Here is a 22140-nt window from a genome sequence, read left to right as displayed (position 1 = left end):
ATAGGCAAGGGGATTAAGGGTTATGGGGAGAGGGCGGGAATGTGGAACTGAGCCACGACAAATCAGCCATGATCTTATTGAATGGCAGGGCAGGCTCGAGGGGCTAGATGGCCTACTCCTGCTCCTATTTCTTATGTTCTTATGTTTGACAAAGTCCCTCACAGTAGGCTGGTAGAAAAGGTTAAGGCACATGGGATACAAGGACCGGTAGCTAGATGGATTGAAAACTGGCTAGGCAACAGGAGACAGAGAGTAGGAGTGGAAGAGTCCTTTTCTGGCTGGAGGTCAGTCACCAGTGGTGTTCCGCAGGGCTCAGTACTGGGACCTCTTCTATTCGTAATATATATGAACGACTTGGAAGAGGGCGTACGTGGTGTGATCAGCAAGTTTGCAGATGACACCAAGATGGCAGGTTTGGCGGATACTGAGGCGGATTGTCAGGTGACACAGCAAGATATAGATAGGTTGGTATACTGGGCAGATAGATGGCAGATGGAATTTAATCCTGACAAATGCGAGGTGATGCATTTTGGAAGGAATAACGCAGGGAGGAGTTACATGATAAAAGGTAGACCGATTAAGAGTATAGAAATACAGAGGGACCTGGGAGTGCAGGTGCACAAGTCTCTGAAGGTGGCAACACAGGTAGAGAAGGTTGTGAAGAAAGCTTATGGAATGCTAGCCTTTATAGGATGGGGTATAGAGTATAACAGCTGTCGTCTAATGCTTCAGTTGTACAGAATGTTGGTTAGACCACATTTGGAGTACTGCGTCCAGTTCTGGTCACCTTACTACCGGAAGGACGTGGAGACCCTGGAGAGAGTGCAGAAGGGGTTTACCAGGATGCTGCCTGGTATGGAAGGACTGAGTTACGAGGAAAGATTGGAAAAACTGGGGCTCTTCTCCTTAGAAAGACGGAGATTAAGGGGGGGATCTGATAGAGGTGTATAAAATAATGAAGGGAATAGATAGAGTCAGTGGCAGGCTTTTCCCCAGATTGGGGACAACTATTACGAGAAGTCACGATTTAAGGGTGAGGGGGGAGAAGTATAATTTGGATACTAGAGGAAGGTTTTTCACGCAGAGGGTCGTGGGGATATGGAATGCACTACCAAGTAAGGTGGTGGAGGCAGGCATGTTGGACTTGTTTAAGGTTTACTTAGACACGAGTGAAACAGGGATGGAGGGTTATAGAAGACGGTATTAAAAAGGGTCAGAGCCTCGGGACGACACTGGAAATGTAATATTACATGTTAATGTTTTGCCTCTTTTAATCCACAGGTGTCGGTCCACCTTGTTGTCAAACGAGGGGCATGCACACGGTGGGTCATGCATGGGCTGCTCTTGGAGGTTTCGAGAGTGGCCTAGTACTTCGTGTCATTGTGTGTGCTTAATCCTGGACCAGCAGACGGGCGCCACAACAGCTCAGTGACTATCACTGCTAGCTGTGCAGATACATGGATTTGGGCCTGTGTCTGTGGGAGTTTGCACATTCTCCCTGTGATTGCGTGGGTTTCCTCCGGGTGCTCCGGTTTCCTCCCACACCCCAAAGATGTGCTCTTAGGCTGACTGGTGTACCAAATTGACCCTACACTATTCTCCCCTGGATCTGGCTACATTAGGGGTACCATTCACATACACACGGGGCAGGGTAGGTGTAGGAAAATGCTTTGTTGAAATGGAGGTGCGGGCTCGTTGGGCCGAAGGGCCTGTTTCCCGTGCCGGGTTGTTCTTTGTTCTATCCTTTTGGACTGATGATTTGCACATCAGTGTTTGATGTCAAAAAAGTGTTGGAAAATGATTGAAAATGAGCACCATAACTGGATTGTGTTTATGCAATGTTGGTAATAGTCAAAATACTACAATTCTGACATACTGGAATAGTGTTTCTCATAACCCAGATCCATCAGTATTTGCGGCCAATAGACTATTTGGTTCCATTTATAGCCTTAGTTCCTCAAGTTCATGCTTTTCCCCTCATACCTGTTAATGAAGGGAGTTGATCATATTCTTGTGATATCCTGTTGGATTTCTGATTATCTTCAACTGTCCTTCTAACTGGAGGTACAGGAACACTTGCTGGGTCAAACACGGCATCTATTTGCAAATAGAAAACATTTGAAGTAATTCTCAACTTTTTTAAACAGTTATTCAGCACCTCATCACATGCCTCAGAAATGTCGCAAAATGCTTTTATATAAAGTGTATTATTCAAATATTGAGTTACTATGTGGGCAAGCAAAGTAAATGGTTTGTCTGCAGCAGTGATGAACATGCAAATTAGGGGCAGGAGTAGACCACCCAACCCCTTGAGTTTTCTCCAACGCCATTCAAGATGATCATGACTGATCAGCCTGAGGCCTCAACTCCACATTCTGCTTATTCCTGCTAGCCTTTGATTTCCTTGTTGAGCAAGGCTCTAATTACCATGCCTCAAAAATATTCAAAGGCCCTTCCTCCACTTCCCTCGAGGAAGAGTTTCAAGGATTCACAACCCTTAAAAAAAACTCTCATCTCAAACTTAAATGGAAGAACCCTTATTTCTAAATTATGTCCCCTAGATCTAGTCTCTCCCACAAGGCAAAACATCTTTTCTGCATCCACTTTTCCTTTTAATTTGATTCTATTTTAATGCTTTAGTGAATGATGAATGGTGTCTCCTTTCCTTCTTGTTTTGTTTCTTACTGGAATGCATCTTTTTTCTCCTTAAACATCTGCCACTACATCTCTACTGGCTTATCACTCTACCCAATTTCTTAATTCTGCCTTCGCTCTGTCTTCATGCAAAATTTGTGATCATTGTTACTGGAGGGTCCCTTCAAGGTCATTATTTAATCCTGTCTCATAGCACCAGAGAGCAGGCTATTCTGGTAAAGTGCAAAGAAGTGTTGCTCTAAAAAAAAAACTGTCTTGCAAACATCAATTAACTCATCATCCAGGCTATCTTTGTCCATCTGATTTATCCAATCTATATGCAGACTAATATCACCTGATCATCACCTTACCTTTCTCACAAGTTCTGATTATTTATTCCTTTATACTCCGTTCTATGGTTATGGTTACAGTCAGGGGACCACAAACCACAAGAGACTTCTTTACTATTTCTCGGTACTACCCAAACTAATTCTACATCTTGATCTCCAGAACCAAGGTCATCTCTCTCTCTCTATTGTACTAACATCACCCTTAATTAACTGCAGATAACATGGAGGAGTTGAGATTTATAGAAGGTCAAACTCTAGTTGGATGTTAGATTGGCTAAGGTTGAGTACAAGAGGACCACATTTATTGAGCCAATTAACATTTGTTGCCCTTGCCTTCTCCATAACCTCTCTATTGGTGTTAAACAAAGTAATTCATTTGGTGACTCGCAACTTAGCAGGGGGTGATGAATTGGTTCCTTAATTACACTAACTACTCATATTTGGAATTAAGCCAACTTCTTTCAGCATCTGTGCAAATCACCAATATGGAAGCAGAGTATATAATACAAAACTCCATCTTATATTTTAGGAAATGCTTTCTGCTTATGCCCTCCCCATTACAACTCTTTTTGAAGCAGTTGGATATCATCCATGATGATTTACAGTAGATATTTTTACCAGAATGGCAATACAATTTCTAACTACGATCATGCTTGTTTATAGCAGTTTCCATAAATGACCCAAATCAATAAGCGCCCACCCTACTGCAAACGTCACATGCCCCAGCTCAATAAGATATTACTCGAAGATCAAAACAGTTTGTTTTAATAGCATAGTGTATTACGTGAAGATACCAGAGAAAGGAATTGAACAGTTTTCAAGCAAACTGAATAGAATGTTTGATATAAACTGAACAATGCACTGTCACAAAATTACTTCTGAGATGATCAGTAAAACACACCTTTGCAAAAACTGATGAAGTTGGCAGCAGCAAACAACTTGAGTTCAAAAAAGGACTGAAGTAATTAGTAAGTCTGTGAAACTCTATAAATAACTTTCTTCTACATTTGTACAATAAAAATGGAGCCTGGTTTAAATTACCACAGTTTAATGATGTGCTAGAGAGTTTGTAATAGAATTCAAATGATCTTGGCTCTAAAATACCTAAGTTGATTGAAGACCAAGAAACACAATTTACCGAGTGTTAAACGTCACCATCATATTAAGATATTGCAGTCCAAAAAAGGTACAACACTGAGTGAGATCAGATTTGAATTTACACTCTTAAGTAATGCAAGAGGTCTTACAACACCAGGTTAAAGGTTTATTTGGAATCACGAGCTTTTGGAGCACTGCTCCATGATCAGATGAATTCTCCACATCTAAAATAATGAACTGCGCTCAGGCTCATTAACAGAACTAAGACAGCCAAGCCAACTGGGAGTCTCGGGGCTAAAGGAATCAGGGGATATGGGTAGAAGGGAAAGGATCAGGATATTGAATATGATAGGCCGTGATCATAATGAATGGTGGAACAGGTTTGAAGGGCTGAATGGCCTACTTCAGCTTCTGGTTTCTATGAGTGCATAGCCATCTCTCAAAGCAGGGAGATCAATCAAGAGCATGCGTGGAAAGTGAAGTGGACAGCATAGACAGTCAAGGGCTCAGGCAAGAGAAGAAAATAAAAACTTACAAGAAGATATGGAATTCCATAGAAATATTCCGTACACAGATATTATGTTAAAAATCCCACATTGTCAATAAAAAAATCTTGCATCACATTTATAATGAAAACTGGCTGAATAAACTTTGTATGCTATACAGTACTACATCCTCTCCTCAATGGAGATGCTACAGTGCCATCACTTGTTAGGGTATAATTCAAGGGGTACCAATTTACATAACTGACTTCTATTATAAATGTAGACATTTGGTTTTATAATGGAAATATAAAAACAAAGTGTAACATTTTAAAATGGGGACTGAATTATGTGTGTACACTCTGGTCCAATTACCTCCAACCTTTTCAATTATTTGTGCCCGATGATTACATCTGGCATTCGTTCCATCTGTGTTAACGCATTATATTAACAATATTTCAAGAGTATACAAACTATGTAACTTGAAGAATTTAACAAAGAAACCCAATTACTAGGGCTCATGTTATGTTTGTCAATAAACCAACAAGCAGAGGCAGGATCAGAGTCAACATGGATTTATAAAGGGGAAATCACACTTGACAAATCTGTTGGAATTCTTTGAAGATGTAACTTGTACAGCTGACAAGGGGGAGTCAGTTGATGTGGTACGTTTGGACTTTCAGAAAGCATTTGACAAAATCTCGCATTAGAGATTATCGTGCGAGATTAAAGCACATGGGATTGGGGGAAGTATACTGAGATGTATAGAGAACTGGTTGGCAGAGAGGAAACAAAGAGTAGGAATTAATGGGTGCTTTTCAAAATGGCAAGCGGTGACTAATGAAGTGCCACAGGTATTCACAATTTATATGAATGATTTGGATGAGGGAACAAAACGTAATATCTCAACGTTTGCAGATGACACCAGGTTGGGTGGGAGGGTGAACTGTGACAAGGATGCAGAGATCTTTCAGAATGATCTGGACAGATTGTGAGAGTAGGCAAATCAATGGCAGATGTAGTATAATTTGGATAAATGAGAAGTTATTCACTTTGGAAGCAAAAACAAGAAGAATTACTACCTGAACGGCTGGAAGTTGGGAGGGGGAAGTGTGCAGCTGGACTTGGGTGTCCTTGTGCACCAGTCACAGAAGGTAAGGAAGCAGGTGCAGCAGGTAGTGAAGGCAGCAAATGGCATGTTGGCCTTCATTGTGAGAGATTTTGAATACAGGAGTAGGGATTTATTGTTGCAATTATACAGGGCCTTGGTGAAGCCACACCTAGAAAATTGTGCACGTTTTGATCTCCTTTTCTGAGAAAGGATGTTCTTGCTCTCGAGGGAGTGCAGTGAAGTTTTACTACGCTGATTCCAGGACTGATAAGGAGAGATTGACTAGGTTAGGATTGTTTTCGCTGGAGTTCAAATGAATGAATGGGGAGGGATCTCAGAGATGTATAAAATTCTAACAGTCTAGTTGGGTACATGCAGGGAACATGTTCACGATGATGGGGGAGTCCAGAACCAGGGGTCACAGTCTGAAGATTTAGGATGGAGGTGAGGAGACATTTCTTCACCCGAAGAGTGGTGGGCCTGTGAAATTCATTCCTACAGGAAGTAGTTGAGGCCAAAACGTTGAATGTATTGAAGAAGTGGCTGGATATAGCACCTGGAGTGAATGGGATCAAAGGTTATGGGGAGAAAGCAGGATTAGGCTATTGAGTTGGACAATCAGCCAGGATCGTAATGAATGATAGAGCAGGCTCGAAGGGCCAAAGGGCCGCTTCGTGCTCTTATCTTCTATGTTTCTATATAAAACCTGACAGTTGAGTATATTTAAGGAACAACATTCAGAAACTCACCTTTACTGACATACAGAAACAAATCACAACATACAGAAAATTGGATTACCTGCACTGAAATGGAACGGGTCATGGCCAGATGTGGGTCTGCTGCCTGAGCCAGAGGATCTGGGCAGATCAGGGAGGCTGACCCTTACAGGTGGTGGGGGCGGAGGCAACGAGAGAGTAAGGAAGTCAAATGTGTCATCACCTGCAGGTAAAAAACACATACATTTAATCCTTAGTGGGTCATCAATGATGTACAAACCTAAACAACATAAAAAGGACTGCAAGACAGCTGATGCAACAAAGTTTGTAAATTAAAGTTAACCTCAAATTCTAAATGGTAAATGCACAGTGGGCACTGCTGCCTCACAGTACCAGGGACCCAGGTTCGATTCCCAGCTTGGATCGCTGTCTGTGGGGAGTTTGCACGTTCTCTCCATGTCTGTGTGGGTTTCCCCCAGGTGCTCCAGATTCCTCCCAGTGTGAAAGACATGCTGGCTAGATGTATTAACCTGAACAGGCACTGATCCAGAGTGTGACAACTACAGGAATTTCACAGTAACTTCATTGCAGTGTTAACATAAGCCTTACTTGTGACTAATAAATAAACTTTACTTTAAATCTATGAAGGGCAAAATTGGAGACAAGCAGTTAAAAAAACTGTCACCACAATTTTCAACAAAACACAAGTGCTAATTTTGCATAAAATAAATATTTCTTACAACAAAATGTTGTAACATTTGTGAAGGAAAAATGGTTCCTATCATAGAACACAGAAAAACTACAGCACAAACAGGCCCTTCAGCCCACAAGTTGCGCCGAACATCTCTACCTACTAGGCTTACCTATAACCCTCAATCCTACTAAGTCCCATGCACTCATCCAGAAGTCTCTTAAAAAACCCGATCGAATCCACCTCCACCACCACCGCCGCCGCTGGCAGCCAATTCCACGCACCCACCACCCTCAAGTGAAAAACTTACCCCTGATATCTCCTCTGTACCTACTCCCCAACACCCGAAACCTGTGTCCTCTTGTGGCAGCCATTTCAACCCTGGGAAAAAGCCTCTGAGAATCCACCCGATCAATACCTCTCAACATCTTATACACTTCTATCCGGTCACCTCTTATCCTTCTTCTCTCCAAGGAGAAAAGACCGAGCTCTCTCAACCTATCCTCATGAGGCATGCCACCCAATCCAGGCAACATTCTTGTAAATCTCCTCTGCACCCTTTCAATGGCTTCCACATCCTTCCTGTAACGAGGCAACCAAAACTGAGCACAGTACTCCAAGTGGGGTCTGACCAGGGTCTCATACAGCTGCAGCATCATCTCCCAACTCCTAAACTCAATTCCTCGATTGATGAAGGCCAGTACACCATATGCCTTCTTGACCACATGCTCTACCTGCAAAGCCGATTTGAGAGTCCTATGAACCCGGACCCCAAGATCCTTCTGATCTTCCACACTGCTAAGAGTCTTACCCTTAATATTATATTCCTTCATCCCATTTGACCCGCCAAAATGAACTACCACACACTTATCCGGGTTGGAGTCCATTTGCCACTTCTCCGCCCAGTCTTGCATCCTATCTGTGTCTCGCTGCAACTTCTGACATCCCTTCACACTATCCACAACACCTCCAACCTTCATGTCATCAGCAAACTTACCAACCCATCCCTCCACTTCGTCATCCAGGTCATTTATGAACGGTCATCATGACCATTTTTTGGGTAAAAAGATAGAAGCTGTGTGCTCAGCAAAGTGCCAAGGATAGGCAATGAGGACAGAAACAAAGGAAAAACTGGTGAGAAATAAAATTTTAAAATATTCTGTAAATATGGCATCAAAAATTACCAAAACCAATATTTCATTCAGTCCAACCATGTGGCTTACTAACTGGTTCAATGCGCTCCAGTACAGTTTACTGTGCTGGATTAACAATTTTTTTTCTATTAGCCATTATATCAAAGCTTTAGTCTGATTTTGGAACTGACATGAAATCCATAAAAGTTTGCTATAACTTTATTTTATTTTTTAAACCTTGTAATTTTTTTCCACTGGCTGTTGTAAACTCTTTCATCAAAACAGTTGGTTCTGAGCAACAATTATCAGTATCTCTTGTTATGATAAATCAGCAAAACATTCAGACGCAGCCAGGACAATGAAATCTGCCAAGCTCCAACCTAAGTGATAGCACCTCACCTGATATCTATGCATAGTTAATGCTAAGAGAATTCAAAGAACCTATATTGGAAGGAGGACATGGGAGGTTTTGAACCACAGGTCATCAGCCCAGGAAATAGGCACGTTAACTTGTGCCTGCAGATGCTCCACCTTCACTCGAGTCTGAACATTTTCAGGAATATTCTATTGGAAAATTCTTTCCAGCCTCTCAGTTAAAAAACAAAGTTTTTTTTAGGTTAGAGACTGAGCCAAGTATGTCTCGAAGGGAGAATTTCAATAGAACAGGAAGTAGTTTGTGGGACATTAAATAAACAGAAACTAAAATTGCCAACAATCTGATTTTACTACCCGTCATACATGTTGAAGACAAATATTTATGTAGTTGTAATCAAAGTAACGATATTAAATCTTTAACTGTATGCTGTCATGTGAAAACTACATACCTGGAGGAACTAGAAGGTCATAATCAGAGGGTGTTCTGTTCAGTGAAGAACAGCTGGGTTTTTGGTTATCTCTTGCTGGAAGTCGAGCTGGAACAATCGGCATCTCAAAAACATCATCTGAAAATACCAGAAATATATTTACCTCATTTACAAAAACATCCAGTGCAACAAGCCATTTCATATTCATTTTCTTCCCTCATTTCCTAAAGGTTCAGTCTTTTATGGGTTACAGTTCTATAGATGCTGGCAACTCACAAGTGACCATTCATTATGCAGTAGCCTACAAAGGGAGTGCAAGAGCCAAGATATAAGTAGGCTTAACCATTGTTAAGCCTACTTATATCTTCAAACATCCAACTTAATGCACTTTTCATATAGGAAACAAGAACCAAGACACTCGTTGATTTTCTTACACACTAGCCCAAAGTTTTTTTAAAGATGACTTATTAGTGTCACAAGTAGGCTTACATTAACACTGCAATGAGATTACTGTGAAAATCCCCTAGGTTCCACACTCTAGTGCCTGTTCAGGTACATCGAGGGAGAATTTAGCATGGCCAATGCATCTAACCAGTGTGTCTTTCGGATTGTGGGAGGAATCCCATACAGACATGGGGAGAACGTGCAGACTGTGAACAAACAGTGACCCAAGCTGGGAACTGAACCAGGTCGCTGGCATTGTGAGGCAACAGTGCTAACCACTCTGCCACTGCAAGGTCAATTATAACATCCCAACTTCTGCTCTGGCTGAAATCGTGGACACTAGAGTCAAGAAATGGAATGCAATCTATATAGTTTAGTGTCACATTTGCACATCACTTATGCTTTTTTAAAAGCATTACATCTTTTTTGAAGAACAGTACCTTATATAACAATATTCATTTAATAGATACAAGATTTTGTGGACGGAGAACAACTTTCCCTAACATGCAAATTATTGAGAAAGATTGAAAGACTTTCTGCCCAAGTCATAGATTCTAAAAACAACTCTCGTCATGATCAGTGCAACAATATATAAGCTCTTATCAATATAAGTCTTAATCTAAACTAAACTCGTGGTCATGTTCAGCGTGTGTTTGGATCAGAAAGGAGCAATCCCTTGGAATCGCGAAGTAAAATGAAAAAACCTATCATTTTAGAACGTACCCTTAAGTAGACAGCAACAAAGTGTTGAAAGGTCAGCGGGTAATGTAACAAATACCTTTGCCTATGGACACCAAGTAACAAACTATACAATAACTTGCATTTATAAAGCATATCAATGTTGCAAAATGTACAGAGATATCAATACAATTTGATAAAAGATATGCAAGGAAATATTAAGATGTGACCAAATGCTTGATCAAAGAGATACATCTTAAGGAGCAACCTAAAGGGGCAGGTGGAGAGTTTGGAAGTGAGGGATGGTGATGGAAGGGCGGAGGAAATATTTTCAGATCGAAGACCTAGGCTGCTGAAGGACTTAGCCAGCGTAGTTGTTGGGCTGGAGCAAGTTTGTAAATCGCTGTTAATTTTATCTAATTCTTACCTATTCTTATGATGAATATTGTGTGATGACAAATGCTCACAATTTATATGCAACAGGTATCAACATTACTAGCAATAACTAAGAAAATGAGGCAACACTTCCTTTTTAATGGAAGCACGTTTCTCTCTATAGCACCAAAATACATGGACCAAATCGATTAAAAAAAAGCTGTACTCAGTATTTGAACAGATTTCTGTCATTTTGTTAGTGCTAATATTTTTACCCATTTCAATTTATTCAAAATAATTTTAACATTCAAAAGGTAAAATCAAATATATGTTACCTTTTTCCAACACTTTAGAATTCTTTGCTTCCGTCGTGCTAATGGGTGTTCCATTAGCACACTGCCCATTTTCAAATACTCTGAAAAATTAAACAATATGAAAAATAAAATTCGCGCAAGTTGCAGAAGTAAGAGTGAGGCAATAATTCAACTTGAACACAAGGATGAAATTAGACATTAGGGATCACAAGCCAATATGAGGAGATATTGGTGGTATCATGATAACATCACTGAATTAGTAATCCAGAGACCCAAGCTAATGTTCTGGGGACATGGGCTTCAATTCCACCATTGCAGCTGGTTGAATTCAGTCAGCAACAAAAGAAAGTCTTAAATTGAGAGTTGGCCTCAGTAATGGTGACCATAGAACTATTAGCAATTGCTGTAAAAACTAATGTTCTTTAGGGAAGGAAATCTGCTGTTCTTGCCTGGTCTGGCCTATATGCGACTCCAGATCCACAGCAATGCACTTGACTCTTAACTGCCCTTTGCAATGGCCTAGCGAGCCACTTAGTTGAAGGGCAATTAGGAATGGACAACAAATGTGGGCCTTGCCATTAACTCCCACATTCCATTAAAAAAAGTCAGCAAGCGCAAGGTAACAGTTCAAACTTGCTTTTGAAATACAAAGTCTACAGGAACAAGTACAGCGGATTAGTACGCTGCCTCTCAACTCTGAGACCAAGGTTTGAATCTATTGGGAGATGACATACTTTACTGACTGTGAAGTAAATTTGAACACTTGAATTAAATGGTGCTTAATTTTTACGAGTAGTTTAGAAGACAACATTTTCTTTAAAATCTTATTTACAGCTCTCTTGAACTCATTTGTCATAAATAGAATTAGCATTTTGTCGTGTTTTTCAATTCTGGATAGAGTTGTTTTTCCATCCAATATCACTGTCTTTCCTTGCTTGGATATGGTTCCAGCATTGTTGGAAACCTGAATACATTTCACCAAATCAGCCATGATTCACGAATTAATCTAGATAGTGAGCAAAGGGAACTATTTCACTCTGGAGCATCACAGCCAGGGCAAATTCTGTCTTCATAGGACATCCATACATTCACTATCCCTTCCAACTTGGATTGAGGGATAGTCAACAGGATTTGAAACTGAATTTTAACTTTATTGACCAGGGTAACAACATCAGTTGTGACATTCTGTCTGGAGCTTGGTCTAAATCACCTAACTCAAACTACCTAACTCAGCACTGACTGAAGATCGAAGCTGAAGGCTTCCTCCTCAGTATGATTGACCTACTGAATGGATAACCTTCCTAAGCCTTATAATGATAATTAATCTTCAGTGCTTATCAAAAAACTTAAGCTATCTTGAAAAGTAGAGCTTGCTAAAGTGAACTAGCAATTTAGGTTAAGGGATAGATCAGCAGAGATGTAGTGCTAGATATTTAAGGGGATATTTCAGAATACACAACATAGATACATTTCAATGAGAAGGAAAAATTCTAAATGGAGGATCCACCATCTGTGTTTAACTAATAAAATTAAAAGGCAAAGTTAAAAGGAATAAAATTGATCTTATTCGATCTATCCACTACAGCTCTGAAAGTATTCCAGATTTGTGTTTAGCTATTTTCTAGTTTCCTGTTTATCAATGCAAAACTTACATATTGATGTTTCTAAGCTCTCTATGCCAATCGCTGAAGAATCTCACTTCAAACCTTAAAACAGATAATGTCCAAGACGCATAAAATAAGTCCTCAACTCAAAGTTCTAAATACAGTATGGATAATTCCACTTTGTACTTTTCATGCATCCATAGCTAATTACTTCCACCTGTTGGCCAACTCCAGGTGCCATTTCCTGCACCTTTATCAATTTCCTATCAGAAACTTATATAATAAAAACTAAACTAGTGGCTTTCAAAGTAGAGCATGCATTCAGAAAAGGATCAGACAACATTCTGCAAATATGATTGAAGTTAAAATTCTGACAATCTTTTAAATGTAAAGGAGTTCCCAAAATAAACCTAATACGTTTTATTTAAGGCTTTTAAATATTCATATTATAATGTATTTTTAAATTATTTACAGTTGGCCATATATACTGGAAGAGAGGTGGGAAGAGGAGTACGTCAATGACCATTAGCTGATAGCAGCTATAAGAATTCATACATGAACAGTATCGTTTGGCTGAAGCAACAATAGCCCTCAAAACCAAACTCAGCACTTTTTCATTATTCTCAGTATCAGAATGGAGGGGAGAAAACTAAAGAAAATAAATATACAAAATGCTTAAAGTGTATCTTTACATTTCATACACAAATAAAAATTCAAAATTATTTCCAGTCCACTGTTGAAATTAACAGATTTACATTAATCCATAATAAACCTGTTACTCCAGAATCCAGACACAGCATAGGGTCACAGGTACATTAGTTCCTTGAGAGTGGTGTCACAGGTAGAAAGCATGTGAAGACAGCGTTTGGCACACTTGCTTTCATCTGTCAGAGAATTGACTACAGGAGTGGGACATTAGGTGACAACATTCAAAACACTAGTACAGCCATTTGGAGTACTGCGTACAATTCTGGTCACCCTGCTGTAAGAAGGATGTTACTAAACTTGACTGGGTGCAAAAAAGATTTACAAGGATGTTCCCGGGACTGGAAGATTTGAATTGTAATGAAAGGCTGGACTTTTTCTCTGGAACTTAGAAGGATGAGGGGTGTTCACAGAGGTTTATAAAACCATGAGGGGCATGGGTAAGGTGAATAGCCGAGGTCTCTTCCTGGGGTGGGGGAGACCAAAACCAGATGGTGCAGACTTAAGGTGAGAGGGGAAAGATTTAAAAAGGACCCGAGGGGCAATTTTTTCACAGTGGGTGGTTGCATATGGTATGAGCTGCCAGAGGAGATGGTGGATAGGGACAATTGCACAATTTAAAAGCCATTTGAACAGATACATTGATAGGAAAGGTTTAGAGGGACTTGGGCCAAACACAGGTAAATGGGATTAGTTCATTTTAGGAAATCTGGCCAGCATGGGCAAGTAGGGCTGAAAGGCTTGTTTCTGTGCTGTATCTCTATGATTAGTCACTAAGTTTTTGGTCTAATCAACATTATTGTTTTTTTTAAAAAGTACATATGACAAATTTTTGTACCACTGAAAAGGAAAAATAACAATCACTTCATAATTTAATGGAAGTAAAACTAGTCAAGCCTAAAAAGGAAACTTACCTTGATGCACGAGGCTTCACAGTTTGCGAATGAGGAGTTTGTGCAGCTGTGGACACAGGATATGATGTTGGAATCTTGTATTCGTCTTCATTAAACTCATTAAGCCCTCGTATTCTTTCTGAGTTTGGCTGTGAATTTGTGAATGGATGTGGATATCTACAGAAGTAAATCTTTCATAAATAAAATGATTCACGGGAGAGGAGTTACCTATCATACAGCATTATGCAATATATTTTCCGGATTTCTAGCAGCTGTTACCATAACTGACAACAGCTACGTTAAGAGAAAAAAACATTTTGCAGTGACAATCCCCACACAGTCCATAAACTCTGCAATACTTCCTATTTGATGTTAAAAACTTCCATACAATTTTTTTTTGTTTTGATCTCTGCCAACATGCTAAATTTGGTTAGTTTAAATTAAAACTCCAGACGAGGTAAATCTACAAGACTGACAATAACCTATTCTAGGTAACTACAAAAATAATGTTTAATATGATTCCAGTCTTTGGTCAGCAACTAAAGAAGAGGTACATGCATGCCTATTGGCAAGCAAATAGTCATTAGTGTCACACATTATGCCATAGTGTCATTATGTCTAGTTGCAAAGATGTTGAATTCTTGATTTTGACTGTGCTACTGTAGAGTTTTTGGCAAAAGATTACACATCTTCCTAAAGAAGAAAGGAAAATAAAAATCGAGAAATCTTCATTGGGCTGCTCTTACACATTTTCTATGGCTGACTGATGAGCTACTTCAATACAATGATTAACAAAAGACCTAGATGCGCATTTCACCTTTTCAAATTACAGCAATTTATTCTGAAAAATATTTTGAAAACAGACTCGGAATAGTAAAATGATAGCTTAAAGCAAACCGTTCAGGAAAACATGAATGCCTGAACTTTGGCATTACCTTAAGCAACAGAAATTAAAAGCAACACAGTGTAAAATTAAAATCAGACAAAAATTAAGTTTCACTTCCCTTTAACCTCTCGATCCCCCCAAATCATGCACAATTTTCCAGATTAAAAACTTTTGCAAAAGACTACAACTTGACTGTCACAGGACTACGGGCCAAGATGAGTAAATGCTTTTGTCACTTACACTTCCTCCTAAGATTATACATTGCAGCAGAAGTTGAAAACTAATTGCATTGCGTAGCAAGTTTAATATGGACATTTTACCAATCTTTGAGGCTTTTGTACAATTATACTAATTTATGGATAGCTATTAAGAGCGAGACAGCCTCCAGTGAGCAGAACCAAGCCAACAAAAATCAGAGTCATGCACATGTTTAAAATATTAATAGTGACATTTCTAATTAGCAGCAAGTGAAATTGACGGCAACTATTTAAACACAGAATGGATTTTATTGCGGAATGATACTTCCGAAATACGTCAAATTTTAAAATCAAAATAAATGAATAGTGTATTGGTTTTTTAAAATCCAGTACAGTGGTAACTAGAGTTCAAATTTTTAGTTGCATGTATTTGTCAGAATGCAGAATATCGTAATTCGGTATAAAGTCAAAGTAAGGATCCTCATAGCAGGCATAAATTCTATTATTTGTCTCCACGGGTATTCATTCCACAAGTTCATACCAAGGTTGATTTAAGTTGGCCTTCTTGTATTGCCTTAAACTGCAAACTGGAAGCCAGCAGACTGCTCAACTTCAACTGATATCAGCTGAAATTAAGTAACTGCCATTGTTTTGATAATTATTGCCCCTCAACAACAGGGTGAACTTTGATAATGATTACTCTTCAGTTGATTTTGTTTCTCATGCAATCTGAAAACTGAAATAACTGTTCGGGAGACTGTATTGTCACGTAGCACTCTTCTGGTGAGGCAGCAAGAACCAACAAGTGTTTATACGGCACCTTTAATGTAACAAAATACCCCAAGGTGCTTCACAGGGGCAAAGTAAAAACTGATACTATGCTACATAAGAAATGCCCAAATAAGGTAGGCTTTAAGGCAACATGTTCAAGGCAGAGGCAGAGGCACAATGAGGTCTAAGGAAGAAATTTCAGAACTTAGGGCTTGACATTTGAAAGCACAGCTACCAATGGTGGAGCAACAAAATCAGGAATGCTCAAGCGGCCAGAAGACCAGATGCATTGGAGAGCTGTGGAACAGCAGCAAATTAGAGTCAGGCAAAGACAGAGACAAGGAGGTTAAAATGAAGAAGTGAATTTTAAAATTGACTTGTTGCTGGAAGCCAATATAGGACAGTGAACACGGTGGTGATGGCTAACAGGGATTATCATGAAAAAATATATAGGCAGTAAAGTTTTGGATTTCAAGTTTACAAAGGATAAAAAACAGGAAGCCAGCCAGAGATGCATTTGAATGAGGAAAACCTTTTGACACAGAGAAGGGTGGGTGTCTGGAATTCACTGCTCGAGGTGGTGGTAGAGACAGAAATCCAAAGCTCATTTAAAAAATACCTGGACCTACACCTTAAGTGCAGTAAGTTGCAGTGCTATATGCAGGGAGGTGGGATTAGAAAGAGCACTTGGGTGCTTTTGGGTTGGCATGGACAAGATGGGTCAAATTGCCCCCTTCCGTACTGTATCATTTCTATGGTTCTATGAATAATCAAATCTAGAGGCAACCAAGACATTCTCAAAGGGTTCAAGCAGCAGCTGAGCTGAGGCAGGTGATGTTACAGAGGTGGAAATGAGTGGGCTTACTGAATGTGAATGTGTGATTGGACGTACCTGTCAAGATGAAGTATGACACAGACAACGTAGTTCAACCTCAGGCAGTTGTCAGAGAATAGACTGGAGTTGGCGACTGTAGAACAAAAAGTTTGTACTGGGGACCGAAGACAGTGGATGGAATTTTCTGTTTTTTGGTTGAAGTGCTGGTTCAGGATTTTTAAAGGCCGCCCAATCTCCAGCACTAAATATTAACACAGAGAATCACCCCAACAGCCACCACCAGCCCCCACCCACACCCCGCCTTGACCTGGAGCTCCCCAGAAAAGCCTCCCACCCCCAGTCTGCAAATAGGATTTATCAACATGTAAATGAGGTTCCTGACCTTCCTGGACAGGTGTGTAGGGGCGCGAGTCTGAGCGTGCATGAGAGAACAATCGAACGCAGGATCTCACCAGCACAATTCTCATCTTTGACCTCTCAGTGGATTTTGTGCCCGCGTCGCCTTTTGCAAATCCCGGCCAATAGCTTGGTTCTTGCCAAAAGTTTAACTGGGGGAAATTTCTGCTCATCAGTTACTGGATAATGGACAAACAGTCTAATAATTTAGAAAAGGCAGGAGAGTCAATAGAGGTGGTGGTTAGATAAGCGGAATGTCATCAGCGTACTTGTAAACCTAACATTGCTTATAGATGATGTTGCCATGAGGCAGCTTGTAACTAAGAAATAAGAAGGATCCAGGACAGATCCTTGGGGGGACAACTGAGTAGGGGTAGGAAGAGAAGCCATTGTAGGTAAATCTTTAGCTATAAAGAGCTAGGTAAGATTGGAAACAGCCAAGTGCAGTCCCACCCACCTAGATGATGGTCGAGAGACTCCAGAGGAGAATGTTGCTATTAACGGTGTCAGTGGAAGGTTGAGAAGATGAGACGGGTTATTTACTTCAGTCACAGTCAGTCATATGGGATGGCAATCATAATTCATAATTCTATCTCCTTCACGATAGCATTGGAAAGAGATAGGATTAGGCAGGCTAGGAAGGTGTTTATCTGGAGTAAGGGGAAATATGAAGACATCAGGCAGAAAATTGGATGTGTAAAAGTGGAAGGTGTTGTTCTTGGGGAAAAGTACTGAAGGAAGGTGGCGGATTTTCAAGGAATGTTTGTTTGGAGCTCTGCACGACAACGTTCCAATGAGATAGGGAGGTTTTGGTAGGTCGTGGGAACCTATAAAAGGTGAAGGGGGAAAAGTCTGTGTGGAACCGGAAGAAATGGCAGAGGTGCTTAATGAGTACTTTGCTTCGGTATTCACGATGGAAAGTGATCTGGGAGGTTGTACCACAGGTTTGCGGCGGACTGAAAAGATTGAGTGAGTATGTGGACATTAAGAAAGAGGATGTGTTGGAACTGTAAAATTCTATCAAGATAGATAAGTTGCCAGGACTGGATGGGATGTACCCCAGGTTACTGTGGGAGGTGAGGGAAGTGATTGCAGAGCCCCTGGAGATGATCCTTGTGTCGTCGATGGAGACGGGAGAGGTTCCGGAGGATTGCGGATATGGTTCCTATTTTCAAGAAAGGGAACAAGGATAGCCTGGGAAATTACCAACCGGTGAGTCTAACCTCAGTGGTTGGTAAGTTGATGGAGAGGATTCTGAGGGACAGGATTTATGAGCATTTAGAGGAGTTTAGTATGATCAGAAATAGTCAGCACGGCTTTGTCAAGGGCAGGTCATGCCTTACGAGCCTAGTTGAGTTCTTTGAAAACGTGACTGAACACATTGACGAAGGAAGAGCAGTGGATGTGGTTCACATGGACTTCAGCAAGGCGTTTGATAAGGTCTCCCATGCAAGACTTCTTGAGAAGGCGAGAGGGCATGGGATCCAAGGGGCTTTGGCCTTGTGGATCCAGAACTGCCTTGCCTGCAGAAGGCAGAGAGTGGTTGTGGATGGGTCTTTTTCTGCATGGAGGTCAGTCACCAGTGGAGTGCCCCAGGGATCTGTTCTAGGACCCTTGCTGTTTGTCATTTTCATAAATGACCTGGATGAGGAAGTGGAAGGATAGGTTAGTAAGTTCGCCGATAACACAAAGGTTGGTGGTGTTGTGGATAGTCTGGAGGGATGTCAGAAGTTGCAGTGTGACATAGATAGGATGCAAGACTGGGCAGAGAAGTGGCAGATGGACTTCAACACGGATAAATGTGCAGTGGTCCATTTTGGCAGGTCCAATGGGATGAAGGAGTACAATATCAAGGGTAGGAGTCTTAGCAGCATTGAGGAGCAGAAGGACCTTAGAGTCCTGGTCCATAGGACTCTTAAATCAGCCTCGCAGGTGGAGGATGTGGTCAAGAAGGCGTATGGAGTACTGGCCTTCATTAATTGAGGGATTGAGTGTAGGAGTTGGGAGGTTATGCTGCAACTTTATAAGACCCTTTTCAGACCCCACTAGGAGTACTGTGCGCAGTTCTGGTTGCCTCACTACAGGATGTGGAAGCTATTGAGAGGGTGCAGAGGAGATTTACAAGGATGGGAGGCATGCCTTATGAAGATAGGTTGAGGGAGCTAGGTCTCTTCTCCCTGAAGAGACAAAGGTTGAGAGGCGACCTGATAGACGTTTATAAAATGTTGAGAGGAATAGATGGGTAGATTCTCGGAGGCTATTTCCCAGGGCTGAAATGGTCGCTACGAAAGGACACAGGTTTAAGGTGCCAGGGAGCAAGTACAGAGGAGATGTTAGGGCTAAGTTTCTCACTCAAAGGATGGTGAGTGAGTGGAATTGGCTGCCGGTGGTGGTAGAGGCGAACTCGCTGGGGTCTTTTAAAAGACTTCTGGATGAGTACATGGGATTTAATGGGATTGGGAGTTACAGATAGTTCTACGGCCCGGTAGGTATCTATATGATCAGCGTAACTCGTGGGCTGAAAGGCCTGTTTGTGCTGTAGTGTTCTATGTTCTATAGTAGATGTAATTTGTGACTTTGTTAAGAGCCACTTTGGTACTCTGGCAGGAACTTGACTAGAGGATTCAAACAAGGATAATTTAAATTTTAGCAGGCAGCTAAAATTCATGGAATGGCTTGCACAACTGGCCCAATTTTCACCGCATCTCTATTGCGGAGTATAGCGAATCTTCCCAACAACCAGAATAAAAGCATGTTAGGTCCTGTGAGATGAGGCATAAAATTACATTCAGTCATTTCGCAGTTTAATGACACATAACCTTGAATGAATTTTAGTTTAAACAGAGAATGGCATCTTCACTGACATTTGAGGCTGCTCTAGAAAGCAATACTGGAGACAATCTTAAGCCCATATTCGTCATCTGTGGGAATGGTGGTGAGGTTGAAGACTCAATGAAACCCTGGAAGCCCCAGATCTTCTAGATGAGATCACAACTTCTGAATTTTGCTGCTCCTCGCCAGTTATGTAATTAGATTTATGCCCAAGACGGGTGCGAACCTGATTTAAATATATTTTAGTGTACCCAGAGATAATTGAAGATTTGGGGGGGGGGGGGGGGGGGGCGCGGTGTGGTGGTGGTGGTGCAGCAACTGGAAATTGGCGAACATGATCTTACTGCCTTTATTTCTTGCAGTGAGTTTGGAGGTGCTGTGTGTCAATATGTCACTTGCTACACGTTTCAACTAGAGGGCACCAGTGATGCACTCATGTTTAAGGCCATGGATATGGTGCCGGCAAGAGGACTGCTTTGTCCTGGATAGTGCTCATTCCTACTCACTTGCTGCTTAAAAATATTTTTCTTCATGTCATCTCTAGTCCTTGCTTCAACCACCTTCAATCTGTGCCCGCTAGACCTGTCAATCACTGGAAAAGGTTTTACTTCATATATTGTTACCCTTTATGATTTTAAAGACTTCTGTCACATGTCCTTAGCATTCTGCACTTCAAGGAAAACTGCTTCGGGTTCTCTAGCCTGATTTCTAGTAAATACAGTACATAAATTCTAGTAGATTTTATAACATTTCTGATATAGGACTCTCAGAAAGGTTTTGACATGGTGTCATGAAAGATTACAAATAATGAAATCCAAACTAAGTTGAGAGTGGATAAAGAGTTGGATAAATATAAAGACTACTTACAGCAACTATTGTACGAGACAGTTAATTGCCACAGGGTTAGCTCATGCTGGGAAGAATCTTAATTTTAAACCACCACCGCCAGTCCCCCCACCCCCTTCCCTCCCAGGAGGTGCAGTCCAATAGTCAGGAACTGTCTATAATCAAAGCGCATTTTGTCATGACTCCAATTCAGCCATAGTGACAGCATTTCACCTTGGGGTTTCCCGATGACCCAAAGGCAGCTGGTGGGAAAAATGTGCCGCATTTGTCAAAAGGAGGATCTCTAATCCAAAAGATCTCTGCAAGGGTCAGAACTGTGCATTAATTACTGAGCCCTCAACTAACATAGGATATCTGCTCAATGCTACATGTCCACCCCAGTCTTTCCAACTCTTCCCTGCAGGTCCTATGTTGAGTTTAGAGGGAACAAAGGAAAGCAATGCTTCCAAAGGGCAAAAGCACGAGGGAATCTCAAGTTAAACAGATAGTGATCAAGGAAGTGGACAGGAAGAGTCTGGTCTCTCGAAACTGGACACTGCTCTGCCAGAAAGATGAGGAGCATCTCCCCTTCAAATGCCAACACCCACACTCCTTCAGCACCCTCCCACACAACTCAGAGCAACATACCCTGAAGACCCACCACTCCTGTCCTCTGAGTTACCACCTCAGCCATCACTGACATGCTAATCCTTGTGCATTCTCACACCCAAGCTCAGTCATCCTCACAAATGTTGCTCCTCCCCTCCCCCTCTCTTTCTTATCCTGCAGGGAGAGCGAGCACGCACTTGAATTCCAAAGAGATGTGAGGTGGCCCTTCAATGACAGCAATACCGATGGCCACCAACAATGCACATCCGCCTGGCCCACCAAGAAGGACAACTGCTCCAGGAAGCTGCCAAAACCAACGCTGACCCAACGTGAATGTCCGAGCCTCCCATAATAGCTCAGATTTGTTGAGAATAATATTAGTGAATGAACTCTCAAACCAGAATAAACTACCTACATACAGTGTGATGGAGCTGATTATTAGTGCACAGTAATAGGGATTAGTTGGATACAACAGTGTTTTTCTATAAAGTGAATTTCTCACCTTTATTATACATGTTGAAAAAGGAGAAAGGTCTCAGAAAACAAGCCACCCAAAGTTGTTTTCATTACCCACTGAATTTATAGATATCAACTATGGAGAAAGTTATTTACCTGCCTACTCACTTTAATACACTTTTGCTCAATAGGATGTGTATGGAGGGGAAGTATTTAAAGAATTCACTTGATTACAAAAGTAGAGCAATGCATATGTGCTTCTTCATAGAATCAGGTCAAAATAATTCCTGATAAGAGAGGGG

The 22140-nt window shown here is 41.0% G+C and overlaps 1 protein-coding gene across 1 annotated transcript in view; it reads right to left on the bottom strand.

Moving 5' to 3' along the window:
- Positions 1-22140, bottom strand: part of cblb (Cbl proto-oncogene B, E3 ubiquitin protein ligase) — a 189449-nt gene that overhangs the window by 6086 nt on the left and 161223 nt on the right. The window contains exons 12-16 of the mRNA XM_080203484.1: positions 14053-14208; positions 10851-10930; positions 9040-9156; positions 6474-6614; positions 1984-2097 (exon numbers count right to left, since the gene is read on the bottom strand). Of these exons, the coding sequence (XP_080059610.1) occupies positions 1984-2097; positions 6474-6614; positions 9040-9156; positions 10851-10930; positions 14053-14208 (608 nt within the window). The remainder of the gene's footprint in view (positions 1-1983; positions 2098-6473; positions 6615-9039; positions 9157-10850; positions 10931-14052; positions 14209-22140) is intronic.

Source organism: Carcharhinus amblyrhynchos, chromosome 15, assembly GCF_965287045.1.
Source record: "Carcharhinus amblyrhynchos chromosome 15, sCarAmb.v2.hapA, whole genome shotgun sequence".
Classification (NCBI taxonomy): Eukaryota; Metazoa; Chordata; class Chondrichthyes; order Carcharhiniformes; family Carcharhinidae; genus Carcharhinus; species Carcharhinus amblyrhynchos.
The sequence above is the reverse complement of the archived record's forward strand: the minus strand, read 5'-3'. Positions and strand labels throughout refer to the sequence as shown.